General features: G+C 38.3%; 1 protein-coding gene across 1 annotated transcript in view; it reads right to left on the reverse strand.

Moving 5' to 3' along the window:
- Positions 1 to 19,283, reverse strand: part of TACR3 (tachykinin receptor 3) — a 35,762-nt gene extending 16,479 nt beyond the window's left edge. The window contains exons 1-4 of the mRNA XM_053974961.1: positions 19,193 to 19,283; positions 18,495 to 18,951; positions 5,443 to 5,631; positions 3,569 to 3,719 (exon numbers count right to left, since the gene is read on the reverse strand). Coding sequence (XP_053830936.1) covers positions 3,569 to 3,719; positions 5,443 to 5,631; positions 18,495 to 18,951; positions 19,193 to 19,283 — 888 coding nt within the window. The remainder of the gene's footprint in view (positions 1 to 3,568; positions 3,720 to 5,442; positions 5,632 to 18,494; positions 18,952 to 19,192) is intronic.
- Between the last annotated feature and the right edge of the window lie 861 nt (positions 19,284 to 20,144).

A 20,144-nucleotide genomic window follows, 5' to 3' on the forward strand; every position in this document is an offset into this window, starting at 1 on the left:
CTTCTATTTTCCTAATACTGTCCCAGCACCCAAGATTGTATTGAAGAGGAGTGCATCTCTGATTCATCCTTTCAGTGTCTACTTGGACATTAGGGAGAATTTTTGGGACATCAGGAAGCATTTCTTCACTGAAAAGGTTGTGAGCCATTGGAAAAGGCTGCCCAGAGAAGTGGTGGAGTCTCTATATCTGAAAGTGTTCAAGAAATGAATGGACATGACACTTAGTGTTGTGGTCTGGTTGACAGTGGAGACTGGTCAGAGGTTGGACTTGTTGATCTTGGAGGTCTTTTCCAACCTTTTCCAGCTCTATGATTTATGAATTTGTTGTTTGTTAATTTTCCTAAAACCTTTCTGAATCCTCTGAGATCATAAGCATCTGTCAGGAGAACATCTCAGATGCCCTTTACTGACTTTTAAATTACCTTTTCTTAAAGTGCTCTCTCTTCTACCAGCCTGGTGCTGCTCTCCTACTAGTTCTTGTATGTCAGGATTTGGTGATCAACAGTTCTTCAGTCACTTTATACACTATCTTTGTGTTTCTCTAAACTCTGACATCTTGTCCCTTGGCCTTCTTGTCTCCAAACTAAAAACATTTTAATCACTTCATAGGTCCTTTGATCATTTTTAGCTGCCCTTCTGTGGACTTTCTCTGAATCTATGAAAAGGAGGGGAAATATGTGTGAAGTGTTCATAAAGGAGTTCTCACAAAGGCTGTGATTTGCTAGCAAACATATAGGACTTTTTTTCTCCTTTTATACTCAAATTTGAGAAAAAAAATTATATTGAAACAATGTGGCTTTTAATCCATCTTCATTGCTAAAATAAGTTGAGATGACGCCTCAGGCTGTGCTAGGAGAAGCAGAAAATACAGGCAGAGGCATAAGTGTGGAGGAATGAAAATTACTGAAGAAGATGCCTGGTGACATCACAAAGTAACAGTCATAAGTAAAAGGAAGAGTAAAGGAAATATAAAAGTTCAGGAGAGCATTTTCTGTTCCTCTGTATTCTTCCCATTGTGGCCAGGCAGTAGCATCTTCTGTTAAGGTAAATGTTCTTTTTTTCAGCAAACAGTTGTCTCAAAACCGTACCTCTTGATAAAAACAATACTAACTGATTTTACTTGCAGTACATGATTATTCCCTCTTAGGGTTTAAGTAAAGCTGAAAGAATGATTGGAACTTGTTAGATAGCTAAAGCAGGCTGTGGAGACAACATCTGAGAGCAAAAATTTGCAGTGGATATAAAGAACATTTTGACCTAGTGAATCTTACAGTAATATTATGAGACACTTGTATAAACTTGTTATGTGTGACACCATTGAGACTATAATTCCATATTGTGAAAATGGGAATTGCAGGAGAATAAATGATGTTCAGCTGAACATCAGTCAGTCTCATGCCAGGAGCTTTAAGAAGAAGGGATAATGGCTGCAAAGTCCCTGCATGTAGCAAATGTTCAGAAGTTCAAAAGACTGATACCAGGCAGATTTAAATGGATCATCCCTGAGATATTTGAGCTGTGTGCCAAGGGAAAAAAAAAAAAGGCAAAAGTAGTTTTGTAGTTTCATCCAGTCCTGAATTTCTAAATATTTTGTCTTTGACCTTCAAGATACTAAGCATGACTTTGTGTTGTCCAACCTACAGTGTGTACTGTGAAATTCCTTGAATCCTTCATCCCTTAATGTTGCTTTCAGGAGGATTCAGGACTGTATTATCCAATCATATATATGAAATGATGAGACTGTCTGTTGAACTACGAACAACTTCCTCAAGCTTCAAATCTTTTGCTGGCAAACATTGTTTCTTATAAAGATCTTACATGAACTGTTCACTACCTTCTTAATATTAAATACCATTTCAAACAACCCTAATGTCTAATCAGATACCTTTGTGCTGTAACATTGCCTGATATGAAATGTAGTCAGCTATTTTATATTTCTCCTTCATTATAAGTGCAGATTTTCTATATGTCTTGATACCTATATACTAAATAGCAAGAAAAACAGATTATTTCTTTGCCTGAAAAGAGCAAAGCACTAGCTGTGTTATCAGAGACAGGCTGAGTTATGGCTTTATTTGGATTCCAGTCTGTTAGTTCCTCTCCATGAATAACCAATTATGATTCATCTTTCCAAATACCAGTTATTTCATAAATCCTGCTGGAGAGCACAGCAGTGTGGCTAAAGCGCTGTCATGGAGCTCTACTCATAAAGTCACTGATGCAGTTATAATATCACTGCATATAATTTAATTCCCTTGTTGCATGTCTTGAAGGTATGCATCCCTGTAGGATTTAAAATCCTTTAATTAAGGATGCTCTTCCTTGTCCCTTGTATATATTTAGAATTCTAAACAGGTGCTGTTTTTAAAGTATTCAAGGGATTTAATTGAGCTCTATTTCATATAGTAAAAGCCAGATTTGGTCTTCAGAGACCTCTAGTTTCTATGTCACAAGATAATTATTTTACTTAGTCATTATGATAACAGGTCCTGAAGTTCTGGCATGTCCTGGTTCTGCAATAATTTAATAATTTCCTTTCCACATTTGCTTTTGCAAGTTGTGTCTGTTACAGAAAGTGATCTCTGCAGTGTCCTGAAAGAAATGAAAATGTTAGTGTTCTCCAGAATTTGCAGGAGATCCTGTGTTGTCTCAGGACCCAATATGCCCCACTCTGCTGTTGTTACAGCCCAGTAGCATATGCCACTGTTCAAACGTACTCACAGCATCAGGAAGTGAACAGAGCAACTGAAAATGTGCTCATCATTGTGAATTAGAAGTTTGTATTAGGGTACCATTTTTTCAAATATGAAAGGTTAAATACATTTTAGTATAAAAAATGTGTCAGAAATAAAAAAAAAAAGCAGAAGGCTGTCTTACTAAATAAGAAAAGTTAGGTTAAGAAAAAGAATGTTGTAGGAAAGAAACCTTCATTGCACTATAGCATTAGGAAAACTGAACTGGAGATAGTCAAATAGTTCATAAGCAATCCCAAGTCTAGTTAGTTTAAGCAATATCTACAGTGAAAGAGATTGAAAGAAAATATCTGGGAAAACTTGTTTGCATTTCTCACAAAAAAGTTGTTTAAAAATCTAATTTATTACAAACAGGCTGATCAGTGCTTATCTCAAATACTCATGGACCTTAATCACCTGACAGTCACAGCAAGATTCACTTTTTTTTTCAGTAGGATGAGAATCTTACCTAGCAAGAGTTAATGGTTTGCTAACCCATTGTTCAAAAGTCAGTATCTTAACTCTCTGAAGGCTAAACTTTTTGCCTTTCGTAGTCTGCCATAGAAGACACAGTGTGTGCTGCTACATGTGGAGCAAGAAGTTAAAACCCAAATGTTTCCTTTATTTAATGACAAACATTAAAGTTATGAAGAGAACAGCCAGTGAACAGAGAAGACAACTTGTCAAACTTAATCAAATTTTGTATTGAAGCTGATCTCTCATTACTGCTATTTCAAGTGATTTGGTGTTTCTGAAAGAATTTACTGTGATATGTTGTAACACAATTGCAGATGATTTTATAAGTATTCACTTAGTGGGATTTACTGGAACAGTACCTTTCTCTTAGCTTTAAGCTGCTCATGATATTTGTTGGATGTGTCGCCTGGTATTTCTCCTCCCCAGAGGGTAATTCCCACCATGGAATAAGTGATGCCCATGACAAGTAGTGGGAAGCAGTAGACCAGCACAATCACAATAATATGATACCTGCAATGAAAAGGTATTAAAATGGTAAGTGCTTTCAGAGGAGCTGTAACAATGGAATGGGCTGCTACAAGTGAAGACTTCTATTTTAGCACAAGTTATGTTTTGTATTAACTGGCTAGTCCTTGGTGTTTTCACTGTCTTTTTGGAAGTCTTGAATTGCATTGCAAATTTAGGTACACTTTAATGCATGTGCTTTGTGGAGTGTCTAATGCTGAGCCTGCACTAGTATATATTATGAGTGATTCCATAGTTATCATGATTAGTGACTACAGAATAAGGTGTGTTTGTCCATAACTAGGTGAGTTGATTTAATTACACAGCCAAGTATCATGAGGGCAAGCTAGGCATTTGGAGCTCTAGTCTGGACCATAAATTAAAGAGGAAAATAAGTATTTTAGTGATATATTGATGCAAAGATAAGAGTCCTGTCACCCATTTTTCTTCATATGGCAGATCTGTTGCACATAGAAAACACAGATCTGCAGCTTGTGTGCAATATAGTCACCACTGCTGATGTCAGCACTGGGAAAGCAAAGATAATTTCTTTTGCCTCCTGTTAGTTCCTGGTTAAATGCCAGCTTCAGATAAAATCCTAATGAATGATAAGTGAAGAATCCCCAGCTGTCACTGAGTGTGACCTTCCTGCCCTAAAGAGAAATGTCTGTGTATGGTCCTAAAGTGATAAAAATTACATACGACTAGGACGTCTTTCACCTGCCTCAAAAAGAGCAAAAGGTCAAATTTGATTCTAGATGGTTACATAGGCTTTCAGCCTTGAACACAATGTTTTTCTTAAATGTCAGTGATGACATGAAAGGACAGATGCCTAAGTAGCCACTTATTCCTAATTCTACCAGAGGGACAATGAAGATATATTTAATTTAATTGACTGATATTCTCACTTTCAGGAAGTGCAGCCGGTTATAGGTTATCCAGTTTTCTCTTTTGGGCTTGTATCTGACATAATTGTGATAGTGTAACAGAATGAAGTGGCAAAATCCAGCCCACCCATGAAGAGATCTAGAGAAAAAAAACTGGTTAGGGCTTTCTCATTCTCTACAATTACCTGAAAAGAGATTGTAATGAAGTGGATGGTTGTCTCTTCTCTCTAGTTACAAGAGAAGAAATAGCTTCAGGCTCTACCGGGGGGGGGGATTTAGACTGAATATTAGGAATTTTTTTTTTTTCATGAGAAGGGCTGTCAAGCATTGGTACAGGCTGCCCAAATGATCAATTGATTTATCATTCCTGGATGTATTTAAAATGTGTGGATGTGGCACTTAGGGTATGGTCTAATGGTGGACTTGGTAATGTAAGGTTAGTGGTTGGACTTGCTGATGTTAGAAGTCTTTTCCAACCTAAATGATTCTAAGGAGAGACTAGAAATCCTTGTTTTTCCTGGTTAGGATAAAGAGGAAGCTTGCTTTGAATGCATGTTATGTTCCCAATTCTGACCATCTCTGTATAGAAGTAGCCATCTTATGTGGAGCAATGACAGTAAAAGTGCAGCACAGGAGGGTGCACACTCAGATATGGAAGAGAATTTGTTCTGTTTATGACATATAATGCTTTATCGTCCTTAGAAAACTGGCTCTGCATTTCTCAGTGATCAAAGCTGTTAGTTATTCTGCATGTAGAGTATGTGCACCACGCCAGAGATTTTGCCAAGTCCATTGTAAGTCTAAACACCACCATGCACAAATTTAAAAGAACAAAAGCTTACGTAAAATGCTGTTTTGGACCACCTGGCCATGCTACATAGCAAAGAGTTCTCCCAGGCATCACCTTGGTTATGGAGTATAGGCACTGGGGAAAGGCCAACAGGAATGCCAAAATCCATATGCTCCCAATGACCACCTTGGTAGCAGTTGCAGAGAGCCTAGGTTTCAAGGGATCAATAATGGCCATATATCTGTAAAAGAAAGCAAAAACCTCTGTGTAAGAACTCTTCAGAGATTCACATGTATCTAGAATCAGCCAAAGCTTAGGATAAAAGTGGAGATATTTGTCTTCCTGCAGTTCTGATGTCACTGTGCTCTTTGTACGGTTCAGCTCCAATGAAGGCAGCACTGGAAGGAGGCAGTTCATTGGGTATTATTTTGCAGCTATGGGACACCCAGTTAATCATATGTATATTAGTAGAGAAACTATTTTGCTAAGAGTTAGACCATTCTGTTACTGTACAGCTTGATTGAAAAGCAACAATGCAGTTGGATCCTCTGTTACTCTGGTAGGTCATACAACATTTATTTCTTATACGAAAATTTACAGCCAAGCTGTCAGGATTATTAGTCATCTGTCCCAAAGCTACAGGAACCTGGTAAGTCCATATGCATTTATTTCAGTAGAGATAGACTGACTTCAGATTGTCTGCTAAAGAATACCAGAGCAACTGATTCATACAGAGACTGAGAGAAGAGCCAGTTTAGGACTGGTAAAATCACTAAGGGAAATAGATGCATAAAGCAAGAAAGCATCTCATTTGGCATCTCCGTTCCTGTGCTTCCAGGTAGGATAGCACCCTGTGTTGCCCCATAATTGTATTGGCAGTTCATGTATGGTGGTAACCTTAGAAGAACATGCAAAAAAAGAATCAAAACGTTTAAGTAATTACAATATAAAAGCTTAGAGAAAAAAAGCAATGAGAAAAAACATCTAGACAAACAGTAATAGAAAAACAAGTCTTGTTTTCTGTTTTTTGATCTCTGTTATAGATGCAAGGAACAAGGGAGACACAAAATTTGTATCAATCATTTTTTGATGAATATATTGTGTTTGCTGCAATTGAAAGACTCTTACTCATTTCAAATAAAGGAAGGAGTGATATATTTTAATTGTTACAGTACACATCTAGGTTCTTGGCAGACTTGTCCAAGATTTTTAGGTATAGACATTAGCCATGAGACAGCAACAATAATATTTGTAAGATAATGTTCCTGATAAGAATTTGTGCACGAATCTTCTGCATCCATATTTACCTGCTGTGGTACACAAATTTCACTCTTACTCACTCTTAAAATAGTCTTTTTTTAAAATTTTATATTTGACAGAGGAGTAACTACAGAACAGATATTTGTTTTAGGAAAGCTAACTCTGTTTATAGTTAATGATAAAATATGTCATAAATCCAACATTGGTCATAATACTGCTATGCCTTTTCTGGTAGACATAACTGCCCTAATATCTTAAAACATGTAAGTGCTGTCAGAAACAGGGAGTGATCTAAAACATGTTCAGTTCTGAATCATCAATTTCCATATCTGGAATTTCAAGCTTATTCAATTTTTGTTTTTACTGCACTTTGATATATTTTCTCCATAGGGTAACAGTTAGTTCCCCTCTCTTTCATGTGCCTTTTGGTTTTTTATTTCAGCTAAACTGGTGCATTTGGTATTACATAGTATGAAATAGTTTTGAGTGCTGGGTGTCTTCTGTTTCTTGAGAACAGCAATTGGATTGTTGCCCTCTCCCATGAAGCTCCTTTCTCCTCCGAAGAGTAAGTACTACTTGGTAAAGAAGTCAGGTTTGTAGTCATGAGCCCTGTTTTTCAAATTGAGCTGGCTTTTTTGTGGCCTGCCAAGCAAGGCCAAATATTTCCAAATATGTCCAAATATTTGAAGATCTTTACTTGTAGTAAGTGATAAGCTGTAAACAAATAATAATTTTCACATGCTTGTGAGACTCTTAAGGAATCTCCTTCTAGCCTGGTATTATTCCTTCAAATTGCTACTTTACTTCAGATTGCACATTGCTATTATTTTATGTGCTATTGTCAGATTTCTATTACATTCACACAATTCTTATTCCCAGTTATATTAACCTTACTCCCAATAGATACCAACAGTAGTTCTTGTTGCCCAAGATAAAATTTGGTTGCTTTCTCTCCCTGTCTGCCCTTTAAAGACATGGATTGTTTAGGTGAAGTGACTCATACAGCTGTACTGATGGAAATTTTAACAACTGGCTGTCTGAGTAATGGAAGTCAAAGGACAAGGATCAGATGAAAAGCATGCTATTTATCTTTAGAGTTCAAATTTGAGTGATAAGCCAAACAGCCTAGCTATTGCACAGGATTGATTACAAATATGTTGCAGGCAGTCACTCTAACAAGCAAAATAGAAAGGAAGTAAGGGAACTTTGACTATTCCCTCAATAATATCTTTGTGCTGGACAGATTTACTGGAGAGTATTGACAGCTCTGTTACAGGGCCTTTGATAACAAATCTAAGTTATTCTGCTTTGCCAGTACACTAACAATTACAGTGTGTTTTGTAAGTGTAAGTTCTCTAAGTGGCTTGTCTTAGAAACAAAATTGCTTAATTAACATAGTGAGATACTGCTTTATAACTGCAATTACTACATTCGCTCAGATTTGTCATACATGTTTGGTAGCATTTTCTTAGAGAAACCACCACTGCCACAAGTAAGTAAAGTAGAAAATGTGGAATGACCCTTCATTGAAGATCAAAAACTACGTCCACATTTGAACAGACTCTGGATGTTCTCTCTGAAGCCAAAAGAAGCCTTGAAAAGAACTGAGTTCTTCCTGCACTGTTAGCTGTAATTTGCAAAGGAGGCACACATGCTCCTGCTTATAATTTTGTTTGCTGTAAATGTTATCTTGCCATTATAGGTATCTGAGGGTAGTTTGTCTGTTTCTTTAGGCTCAATCTGAAGTAGTGGTAGCTACATTTTTGGTTTGCTCTCACTTTTGATCTCTCTCCATTCAGCAAAGGTGCTTCCAGCAGGTATGAAAGCTCCTGCTAGCACAGGCTAGAGGTTCCATACTTAGGTGTTGCTCAGAAAATCAATGAGCTAAGGAGGCTAAGGATGGGATAATGGGTATGTATGATGAGCATATTGCCCCTGTATATTATGATACAGGACTGACAACTGTCTCTCATATTTCATGGTGTAATTCTATGATTATGCCTAACTTTTTTACTCTGTATGATATCCTTACATATATTAAGGATGGAAAAATGCCAGTTACAAGGGGGAAGAGTAGACATGCTATCTGAATTGTGCACTGAATGGTGCTGAACATGGTGTAGAAATAAATGTTTGAATATGCCAAGAGTGAAAGAAAGAATTATGAGATAAAGGATCTAGCAAAAGAACTGAGACTGGGGAGCAGTTTGCTGAATGAAAAAAATAGAAGTGAAAAGAGAAAAATGAGAAACTAATAGGAGAAGCAAAGAAAGGAGAATTGTAGAATGACAGCATATAGAAATTGTGTTGAGAGAGGAGAGAATAAGAAAGGAAACTGGGGGTCATGTAAGAGCCAAAGACATGACAAAAATCAGCCCTAGCATAGCAGAGAGTCCAAGGACTGGTATAAAACCAGAACATTTTGGCAGTGTGGCTATGTGGTGGCAAGCCCTTCTGCCTCTGCAGGAGTATGGGAGAGAACTCCCAGAGAATTTCTCTCTCTATAATCAGCCAACCATAAACAGCATGCAAGGAGAACAGCAGGACTTCTTGGGTGCTCCAATGTCATCTGTCTTACAGACTGTTCTGCTACTCCACAGTTCTTTCAAGTGGTCTGAACTTCATTGTAAAATCATACAATAAGCTGAGTTGGAAGTGACCCCTGAGGATCATTGAGTCCAGCTCCTGATCCTGCACAGGACCATCCCCAAGAATCGCACTGTGTGCCTGAGAGCATTGTCCAACTGAGACAGGCTGTGCTGTGCCCACTTCCCTGGGGAGCCTGTTCCAGTGCCCAGCCACCCTTGCGGTGAAAAATCTTTTCCTGATACCTGACCTAAACTTCCCCTGACTCAGCTTCATGCTGTTCCTCTGGGTCCTGACACTGGTCAGAAGGGTGAAAAAATCACTGCCTGTCCTTCTGCTTTCCCTTGTGAGGATGTTAAAGACTGCAGTGACGTCTCCCTTCAGTTTCCTCCTCTCTAGGCTGAGCAAGCCAAGTGACCTCAGCCACTCCTCATAAGGCTTCCACTCCAGACCCTTCACCAGCCTTGTGATCCTCCTCTAGATGCTCTCTAGATAGATTAATGCCTTTTTAATGTCATAACGCCCAAAATTTATGCAGTCGTTCTGAAGCCAGTGACAAATGCAGAAGCCCTCATTGGCTCACCATGTTCTGTGATATTTATACACAGACCTTTTACCTCTCCATACCTCATCTCCAAGGACAGTAAAAGATAAGGAGGCATTTGAGCTGAAGAAGGATTTCTAATGGCTGCAAGCAACTGAGGGCTTGTTGCACGACTGAAAAGCATTCTGGAGCCACACAGACATTTTTTTCAGTGGGGTGCTGTGCCAATTTGCTTTGCAGTCTTTGGACAGTTACTGTTCAGTCTGTCACCAGGGTTGAGCAGTGTGATTCCCTGCTGAGTAAAGGACTCTGAACTCCCACTGAGGTGGTTTGATTTAAAGATGGAACTTCTAATGCTTTCTCACTCCAGTGGGAGCTGCTGATAGCTGCCACCACAGATAGCTTATTCCACACAACAAAGCAGGGATGTAAAATATACATTGCTGAAAGGAATGAACTCATTATACTCATTTATTACAACAAGCAAAAATCATTATTACCCCACCCAACAAAACATTTATACTTGGAAAATAATTACGAGACAGAATATGCACATTTAGAAGTGCAGAGATGGAAATATGTGCAGTTAGAGTCTCAAGCCAACACTTCCAAGAATGTACTCAACAACTGCACCATGTTCTTCTGTGTATGATTCCAAAGCATTTTTAGGTAGCATTTCAGTTTCATATGCACATCATTAGCACATGATTTTTTTTGTGACCATATGCCATCCCACTGTCATCACTTCTCTTACAGCTTTATCTTGTGTTAATTTTTGTCCCTAATTGATTACTACTGAAGTCAGCAAGAGTCTTTCCACTGAGCTTAATGAGAAATCATTCAGGCTGCATGATATAATGGCTGGTGCATGGTGTATTTGCTGCTGCACTGTTTTCTTAGCTGCTGGGGTCAGAACAGATCCCATTCCCTTCTGAACTGCTCTATTTGTCTAGAGTCTACAATTTAGACTCTTCTCTTCCTGTGTCTTGGGTTCACCAAATCAAGAAAACATGTTTTCTCTGGAACAAAAATAGAGACAGTCTTCTTTTGAGTAATACTGATAAACTCTTTAAGCCAGTGGTTTTAATGGCAGCATAGTCATGTATCTCTCTTACAGTTTTTGAGTAACATGATCCAAATAGCTGCTACATACTATAAAAGCTTGCGAAGTTTGTGTATTATGGTCTCAACAACAGAAAAGATAAAAAACTAAACCTAATTTGTCTTTTTGTAAAATAGCATACACTGGCTAATACAGCCAGGTAAACCTTTCATCTTAAAAGCATCATTTAGAAAATTGTGGCAAAAATACACAAGATGTTATTAAAACAAAATGATGTTCAAAAATGGATCCTACAAATGCCCATTTGGAGACCCAGTTGGAAGCCTTTAATCATCCTGATTTGTTTCACCTGTTTACAATGTGCTTATAAACTCACATGGGGCAAAATGTAATCATCACAGATTGTAACAGGAAATTGGAACTTGACAAAGGAAGAGACTGAGAGAAAAATCATAATGCTTGCATGTAAGTGACTTGTCAACAGGAGACAGCAGAACATGCTTCTTCCATGAATACACAGAAGCTGTTATTCCCTCAAGACAGACGCTGATCTTGAGACTTTGTATTTAGAATCAACTGGTACTTAAAAAACTTAAGAAAATTACTGTGATTTCCTGCCCTTGCTTAGAACGTTGCTGTGGAAAATCCTCCAAAATGTAAGCTATATAGAGTAGACTAAAGGTGATGGAATGAACTGAGATTTTAAAGCCATTTTTTGTATGATGAAAACCAAATCTTTAACTTTTTTCTTTAATCGCTATCTGCTACCTACTGGAGCAGGGCTCATTCTTTTCTTATGGGACTGGTTTGTATTCATTTGTTTAGTCTGACTTTCTCTGCAGGAAGAGTGGCTGTGGGCATTTCTGTAGGACTAGAACTGATGGTTGACAAAGACTGGGTTTGGTGCCCTGAAGGGTCTGTTGTGCAGTGTTCACCTTGAAGCTAATGCCATAAAGGAGGTGTGTGACAACATGACAGGTAAACACATGGTACATTTGAGATATCAATGGGCAATATCCCAGAGTATAACTTGGCCTTGATTTACCCAGAGGAATCTGTGTTGCTCTGGGTGAATGACTGTGCTTTGAGCAGGGGGAAGCACTGAAGTTTTTCTGAAATCAGGAGTAGCTTTCAATGCCTTGCTTACAAGTACCTCTTAACTAAAACCTAAAAGCAGTAATATTGAAAGTTTTCAGGATGACTGAGCTCTCATAAACAGTGCTTTCTGCTTGAGGAGGATCTGGTAACTGAAAATGGGCTAGATTTTTATGAGCATGTAATTGATTTTATGCAATGTATTCTATACCTATGAATATTGATAGAAAAGATCTGTCTCATAAAATAATAGACTGACTTCCCCTGACAGAAAGGTTTCTGTTTCTCTATTTTTTTTAATATCATCTACCTAGGCTACTGAGGACCAGTATCAGTGCAAAGTCTGTAGAAACAGCTCCAGCTGCATAAGCCACTGTCAGTGTTTATGTTTCTGTTACTGTCATCTAGACGGTTTCCTTCTTGTTTCTGCAGTTATCTTGAAATAATTTTATTTTAGGGAAACACAAATATATGAATGATACAACTTCTCTCCTGGTTGGTAAATTAGTCAGAAAAACATGCATTTAGGCAATAATATTTAAAAAAATAAACAAAACAAACCTCTCTCCCCAAAGAACTCATCACCCCAACCCTTGACTAACTTTTAAAAGTACCTTGACACTTGACTAACTTTTAAAAGTACAGGCTACATTACATAGTAAATCACAGAACATATTTTAATAGTTTTCATTAAATTATAAATAAGAGTATGTATTTAAGGCTAAGACTCTGTCTAAAATGAACTTCTTGTTTGAACATAAGGTTAAAACTTATTTGATATTTCCTCTCTGGAACAAGAATTCTAGGGGCTTGTTACTGTTGTAAATGTTGCTTATATTTCTCAAGATATTGGTGTATCAACCTCTTTTTTTACAGCACCTTTTGAAAGCAGCTTATTAAATAGAATATTTACTCAGTACAAAACAAAAAGGAAAAAAATAACTGTTAACGCCTGTATTTTTTCCCAGACTGTCCCAGTATGTTATTAATAATGTAACTCTAATGTGAGTTTTGACCAAAACTGCAAAAAAATCCTGTCTTTTTGCCCAATCACTATTAAATTGTACCATTGCAAGAAAAGGTTTATTTTTCCTAGGCCTCTGCATGCTGAATCCTGTAGCCATTGCATCAAAGTGTTCTGCAGAAATGATCTCACCTCTTTACTAAGACAGAAAGAAACAGAATTGACAAGTAAAAAAAAAAATTTTAGACCCCCAGATGAGAGAGAGTCCTTTGTGTTTCAGCTCTTGACATTTGAACCCTTAATGCCCTCCTATTGAACTTTCTCTCCAGTTCTGAGAACTAGTAGTCTTCAGAGGGCAGCTCAGATACTGGACCCCACAAATAAGATGTGCTTTGTCTTCAAATACTCTTTGAAGAAGACAGAGAAATGAGGAAGGGATTTCCTCTTTGAATTCTTTAGTTTGACTGGCAAAGTAAGAATAGAAATAATAGTGATAATTTCTAAAGCATATCTTGCAATTTTTCTCTTTATGATATACAGTGACCAAGGCTGATTCCTGAAGCTGTGATTTTGAAGTCATCCATTAGTTTGAAAAAAACACTGTGTTGCACTTTAGTGTGGTAGTACGAGTATTGCAGTTATATACACCATAACTGCAATATGGTCTGTAGTTATGTGGCACCAGAGGCTTTAGAAAAAGACAGCTAACAGTAAAGTGGCATCTTATAGAAAAAACAGATAGAAGTACTATCCATTTCTTCTGGTGAAAATATTCTCAGGTATGAGGGGGAGGTCTCTAGCCTGTGAAGCACAAGAAACCTGAAAAAAAAACTCCATCTCCTTTTTTATTTTTCTTGTTCTGATGCTCATCTCTCACAAGTCTTCAGTGCAAATTCTCACTTCTTTTACATGAAAACCGTTTACTTTGAGACATCAAAATCTGAGGAAAAGGGAATGAGAGAGGGGCCAAAGGCTGCAGCTCTGTTTGAGCAGAACTCTGTGCCAGGTGTGGCAGCTGGCTGGGCAGTGCAGGTTTCCTGTCTGTCACTGCTTCAGCCTCTTCCATTCACCGGTGAGCCAAACACAAAACACTTGGTGCCAAGCTCATGTTCAAGGATGCAAATGCCAACAGATCCTCTTCATGTGCATCTCCTGCTGATACTGCTGCCATATGACCACAACACAGGGTCGTGCCCTGTGCACTCCATGTATTAACCTGCCAGAAATGTTTGAGATCATTTTTACACATACACATTTCCCTGTACTTTATTATTTTAGAGCACACAAGGCAGGTAACAGAGATACTTAATAGCAGTCAGATAATAGATAGTTTGGAAGGAATATCAGTTTAAAATGCTTATGGTGCATGAAGGCCTTGAGCAGTTTGTCCCAGGAATGGGAAATCAGGCAGAGACTGATACCAGAATGTATTCTTCTGTAAAGGTAAGACATTTTTCAGTGTGCCAACTGCCTACTTCAGAATTTCAGTAACGTTAATTTATAGGGCTTGCGGTACTATTTTGTGACAATAATAATTGCTCTTACAGAATACATCTGGAGAGATTGAAGAGCCTAAGTGATATTTTGAGGATGTGAGTGTGTATATGTGATGAGTTTGGGTTTTATTTTATAAGGTGAATCCTGTGTTTATGTCTCAGGTCCGTCTTCTGTTACAAGCTTGTATCATTACTTTTGCTGGAGTCTGAGTGTATAGAGGGATTATTAACAGCCATCAGTAACTGAACAATGTCACAGAAAAAAAGAAAACTGACATATGTGTGTACACAGTATACATGTGCTTCTGTAGACATATTAAAAGTGAGAAAAGGTGGGAAACTGGAATGACAGGTATTGAATAAGGACATACATATACATGCTAGTAACTAGGTAATGCTAAGGTTCATAAAAAGAGGAGAAGACTGTGCAAGAGGAGAAGTAAAATTTAATATTAAATACAAAGTCACATAAAATGAAACATGTTTTTTGCCTTCAAGGACCAAAAACTTTGCAGGCAAAATAAAGAAAGAAAATAAATGGCAAGATATGAATAGGATCAGCAACTACTTACCATAGCTATTAGAATACTTTTAAGTTCAGAGGCATTGCTTTTACAAAGAGTTAAATTCATTGACATGTAAAAATCATTATGGAATAGCAGAGAGAAAAGTAACTGAGAAAGTAATACAGTAAATGTGCTAAAAACAGGGGAAAATGCATAGTACTAAAAGCTCTACTGAAGGCATGTTATTTTGTGCTATACTGCTACATCCCCAAACTTCCAATGTAATTAAGCATCTGCAGAGAATTTTTAGGCCTACACACAAAGCTGGTTGTATAACAAAGCAATCTCGGGACTCAAAATTAATCGCTGGCGTACCTGAACCACCTTTTTTGCATGCGAAGATCTTGTAGGAAAGGACAGCAGATCTTCAGTGGCTGGGTGGCCTAAATTCTGAGTAATTTACTGTCATTAGTATGTCCAAGAACTGTACTGCAGTTACACACTGTATTGGCATGATTGCAGATGGAGTTTAGGATCATAGATGGACCCTTTAGGATCATGCACTGGTCAGTGACAAGGGCATATTGGCTCCAGAATTATCTCCTATTCAGTTTATCTTGGACTATTTTCCAGTTTATCCCCATAACATAACTAAAGGAATTGTTGCACTGGAAGCAGTGTGAGCTACAGAAGAATGCAGGAATGAATGCCCATGAAGCAGCACAGTGTAAAATCTCTGCTGCTTCTGGTGCCTGAAACAACTCCGTTTGAGCTACCTCTGCCATCTCTGCAGTAGGCTGCAAACAGGCTGTTGGAAAAGAAGGAGAAAGCAGGGAAAAAAAAAAAAAAAACACTAGGAAAGGATGGGTAGAAGTGTGAATAAACCCACGTGAATTTGAGTCTGTGTTCAAGGACCAGGATATTCAGTCTTGGATACTTTAACCCTCAGCTCCAGATGCAGTTTACCCCCACTGCAGGAAGTGCCTAGTTCACAAAACTTTGTGTCAGTCCAGTAATCTCACAATTTACACAGCTTAGAATGTCCTACAGAATCAGATGTGAAAGGAAACATGTACTGCCCACGACCTCCTCACAGTCACACATTTATACTCTATGAACATTTGGATGCTCTAAAGCAACCAGTGGAGCATATCACAACATACTTTTTAGTGAGTTACTACCCATTACCTTTAGTATTTTGGGATGGTAACAATTTCTAAAGGAAAATCATCTGATCCCATGATTTCAGTTCCCTTAGCAGCTTTATCCTGATTTGTAGCTTTTGTTGTTTAAATTTTTTTTAATTAAAAGAATGTGTATGGATGAGTTCACTGGGTTAAAATGGCTGAACTTTTATGAAAGGCAAACAGGAAGCAAAGTTTTAAATACATCCACCCAGCAGATCTTTGCCCTGGAATAGGGCAGTCTATACATCCAAGGACATCCCTTGGGATCTATTTTGACCCTTAGGTTTCCTCAGCTTGGCAGATTTATTTTGCAGAGGTAGCCAGGGAATGTTTAAAGGCACTGAATTCATCAGGTGTGATTTGGTATAAAAGGAAAAGGAATAGCAGTGAGAATAGGGAAGGAGGGATAGACTGCTCTCCTGTTTGTTTTACATGATGCTGTGTGGTACTACAGAGAGCTCACCTAAACACAGCTATGCCATTGTTTGTTGGGAAGATTTTCATTTGCTTTTGGAGGCAGGTGAACTTGGAGGATGTGATGGGTTGCAAATAGTGATTTCTTCAGGGGATTTTCAAACAAGAACTAGAACAGAGTGAATAGCACTAGCTATCTACTCACCTCTGAGCACCAGCATTTTGCATTGCTAAACAAAGGAAAACATTTCCAATAGATGTATCTGTCCATTGCACTTTAGTCAGTGTGGAGCAGAGGTATTTCTCTTACTCTGGAAATGCAGTTTGGATTCATAAGGAACTGTATTCACTTTTGTTCCCAGTTTCCTAACATAAATTTAGGAACTGCTGAAGTAGTATGTACCACATCTATGTGGATAATTTTGTAAGGAAAAATGAAATAAAACATTACTCAGAACATCTAAGTAACTGCTCAACTAATGACTTGATGAGCTGCTGTAGTAACTATTAAATATGTAGCTCTGTTAAATACTAAAGCCCTTTTATGTTTCTGAAAACCTTAAGTGAAACTCAAAAAAACAATGAAAGAAATCTTTGCCTGGCCAAAAGTAGTAGCACTGGTGTTACACTATCTTCTCAATTTTTAATGGGGATGTATCTTGAGAAGATACATCACTGGCAGGTGGAAAGTGTACTGATTTCCTCATGTGTTCTCCCATCCTCAGAGCAGAAAAGTACAAGAGTTGCCAAGAATCTCATTTGCTCTTTCATTTCTAGCTTTCAGAACAGGAATTCATCTAGCTGAGAATGCCACCAAAAATTTGCAATTAGTAGGGCAAACAGAAAAGTATTATGAAATTGTCCACAAGTACAAAGGGCACAACAATGTTTCCCAATCTTTGTACCTGGAAATGAGAAATAACATTTCAGAAAGTGGATTGAACCTTATAAAATGTTAACTACCATCACTTGGAAATACTGCAGTTCTGGTAAGTCAATTCAGAAAATATGTATCATGTGATTTGAATATGTAGGAAGGAGTTTAGTGAGTAATCTCAGTGCATTGCTTAGAGGAATAAATGACCTGAAATACAAATCAGTTTTTCTTAAAAAAAAAATTAAAAATCAGTAAGTTATCTCTCCAGCACAGCAAATGTGAAAACAATAATAAAGAAAGAAACATTTTTCAGGGGAGACTCAGAGCACTCTCTGAGAAACAGAGTCCATCAATGCATGTGTGTAGGAAACCCGGTAACTGCATCTCCCCTTTGCTGTATGGACACTACAGCTGTCTTATTCCATTACTGTCAGGAGTGCAAAGGTAAAGTTTCTCCCTGACTTTTTTCTTTGACAGTCACAAAGCTTTATTTTGCTTCAGGAAATCAGAAAAAACCTGAGCACTTTGAAACTGTGTTCTTGCCAGACCTCTAGATACGCACAGATGGCAATGTAAATAGTCTCATTAGTTAAAATCAGCAGGAGCAAAGCATCTTAGAGCTGATTGTGAGAAAAGCTATTAAAAACAGCATCTGAAGTGATTTCTGAAGAGGAGGCAAATGCCTCTGCCATCTGCAGAAATACAGAGAAGAGGGAAATTTGAAATCCTCTCCCTTTACACACAATCTCTGCAACTCTTTATCAGTATATATTAGATGACTGGATGAGAGACAGACTGTTTTCACAGTGGGATGCAAAACTCTGAGTTGCTGTTACAGAATAAGTATTGAAAGATGGAGCACAGAAAGCAGCTGAAGCCAAACGGAGAGAGGAAATGTTTGTTATAAATGAAAGCAGAAGAATAAAAACAATGGAAGACTGAAGGAAAAAGACTAAAGACCAGGAGAAAAAGTGTGTTAGGGAGAGATCCTAAAGAAGCACAGAGGAGCACAATGAACGAACTATTCATCCTCTCATCACTATGCTATCTCTGCATTTTTATTTTGGCAGAGAATCTGATCTCAATCTCTCACGCCTAAACTTTTTTCTCACCTGTCCACAGCGATGGCTGTCATGGAGTAGATGCTAGCGAAGACAGCTGTGATTGGGAAGAAGTTGTGGAAGCGGCAGTAAGCCTCTCCGAAGTACCACTCGCTGTGCAGCGCATAGATGAAGTTGATGAGAGTATTGAAAGCAGCCATGGAGGCATCAGAGAAGGCCAGATTCACCAGGAAGTAATTTGTCACCGTCCTCATGCGCTTGTGAGCCAGGATAATCCAGATGACAATAAGATTTCCAAAAACGGCCACTGCCACCACACCACCGTATGCCAGAGACCACAGAGCAATGCGCCAAGAAGGTTGCACGAACTGATTGGAGAAGTTGCCTGCTGAGGAGGCTACAGGGGCAGAAACATTTGCAGCTGGTGCTTTCAGAGCCTGTCCCCAGGGATCGCCTGCTTCAGCAAGGCTCACATTCCACCTGCTGCTTATGCTCATGTTCCACTTGGCTATGGGGACCGAAGTCATCTTGGGTGTTTCTCTCCTCTCTTCCAGGAATGATGTACCTCCCACACCTCCCTCTCCCAGCACTCCAAAACCCCCACCAACAGATAAGAAGAGGGAAGGAAGAAAAGGGGAAGTAAGGCAGTACAGCAGGTACTGGAAAGGAGAGCTCTGTCGCAAAAAATCTTTGGCTATCTTCTGTTCAAACTGTTAGAAATGCTCTAACAGACACGTCAGGAGAGCTACCTCGGAGTAGAACAGCATCCTGTTTCTCCTCTGTACAGCCTCTTGCTTTTGATTTTGCTTGAGGAGAAGAGGACTGGGAGCCAAGGCACATTTTATAGGCTTGTGAGTTGCCAGCGTCACAAAGGGAGTGGAGCGATAAGCTCCATCGGCTGGTAAGCTAACAGCTCTTTCCCTCTGCCCTCCCTCCCCTTGTATGTCATTTGTTGCCAGCAGCAGGCACTTTCAGGAGCTGTGGAAAACATTGCAGGGAAAATGAATTCTCATCTCATTTATTTTGAAAGATTTGTTTTGTATTGTCTTTCTTTAAGTTTCATTATTATGCATCCTTCTTTAAATCATCTTTTTGCCCTGTGTTTGCAGGGCTAATCAGCTGGATTAGTTGAAATTTCCAGGACTGAAGCTGTCTTTTTTATTCAAGTTCTTTCCAGATGAATTTATTCCAGATCAATTCAGAACTGCTCTTTTGCTACTCTCTTTTTATTTAGTACACACTTTCCTTGAAACCATTCTGATACCTACAGATTTAGAATAGTGACTCTTTCGGACAAGCAAATACATTCTGCTGCTCTCTAATTTCACTTTTCATTCTGTAATATGTAATTGATATCAAGAATTATTTATAAGCTATTTGCATGTTCAGCAGTTACTGATTTTTACTGAAACAGTGTGTAGCCCTAAACATAGGTGTCCCTAGTTATGGGTAAAATATTAGGTGTTTGTTTCTTTGTGTCTTTGAAAAAAAGTATTTTAGTTCTTTTTCCTGATTTGCATTTATTTCCTGCTTAGTACTATTATTATTTTGAGCAACCAATATTTTAATATGCAGTGATTTCTATAATGGTATAAAAGGGTAAATGAGGAAATTTAGCACACAATGTTTTCAGATCCAAAATCAGTTTTCTTGTTAATATGTTAACAAGAGCTGGCATTAGGAATGCATGTTTTATGCAAG

The sequence above is a fragment of the Vidua macroura genome, chromosome 4 (genome assembly GCF_024509145.1).
Source record: "Vidua macroura isolate BioBank_ID:100142 chromosome 4, ASM2450914v1, whole genome shotgun sequence".
NCBI classification, from domain to species: domain Eukaryota; kingdom Metazoa; phylum Chordata; class Aves; order Passeriformes; family Viduidae; genus Vidua; species Vidua macroura.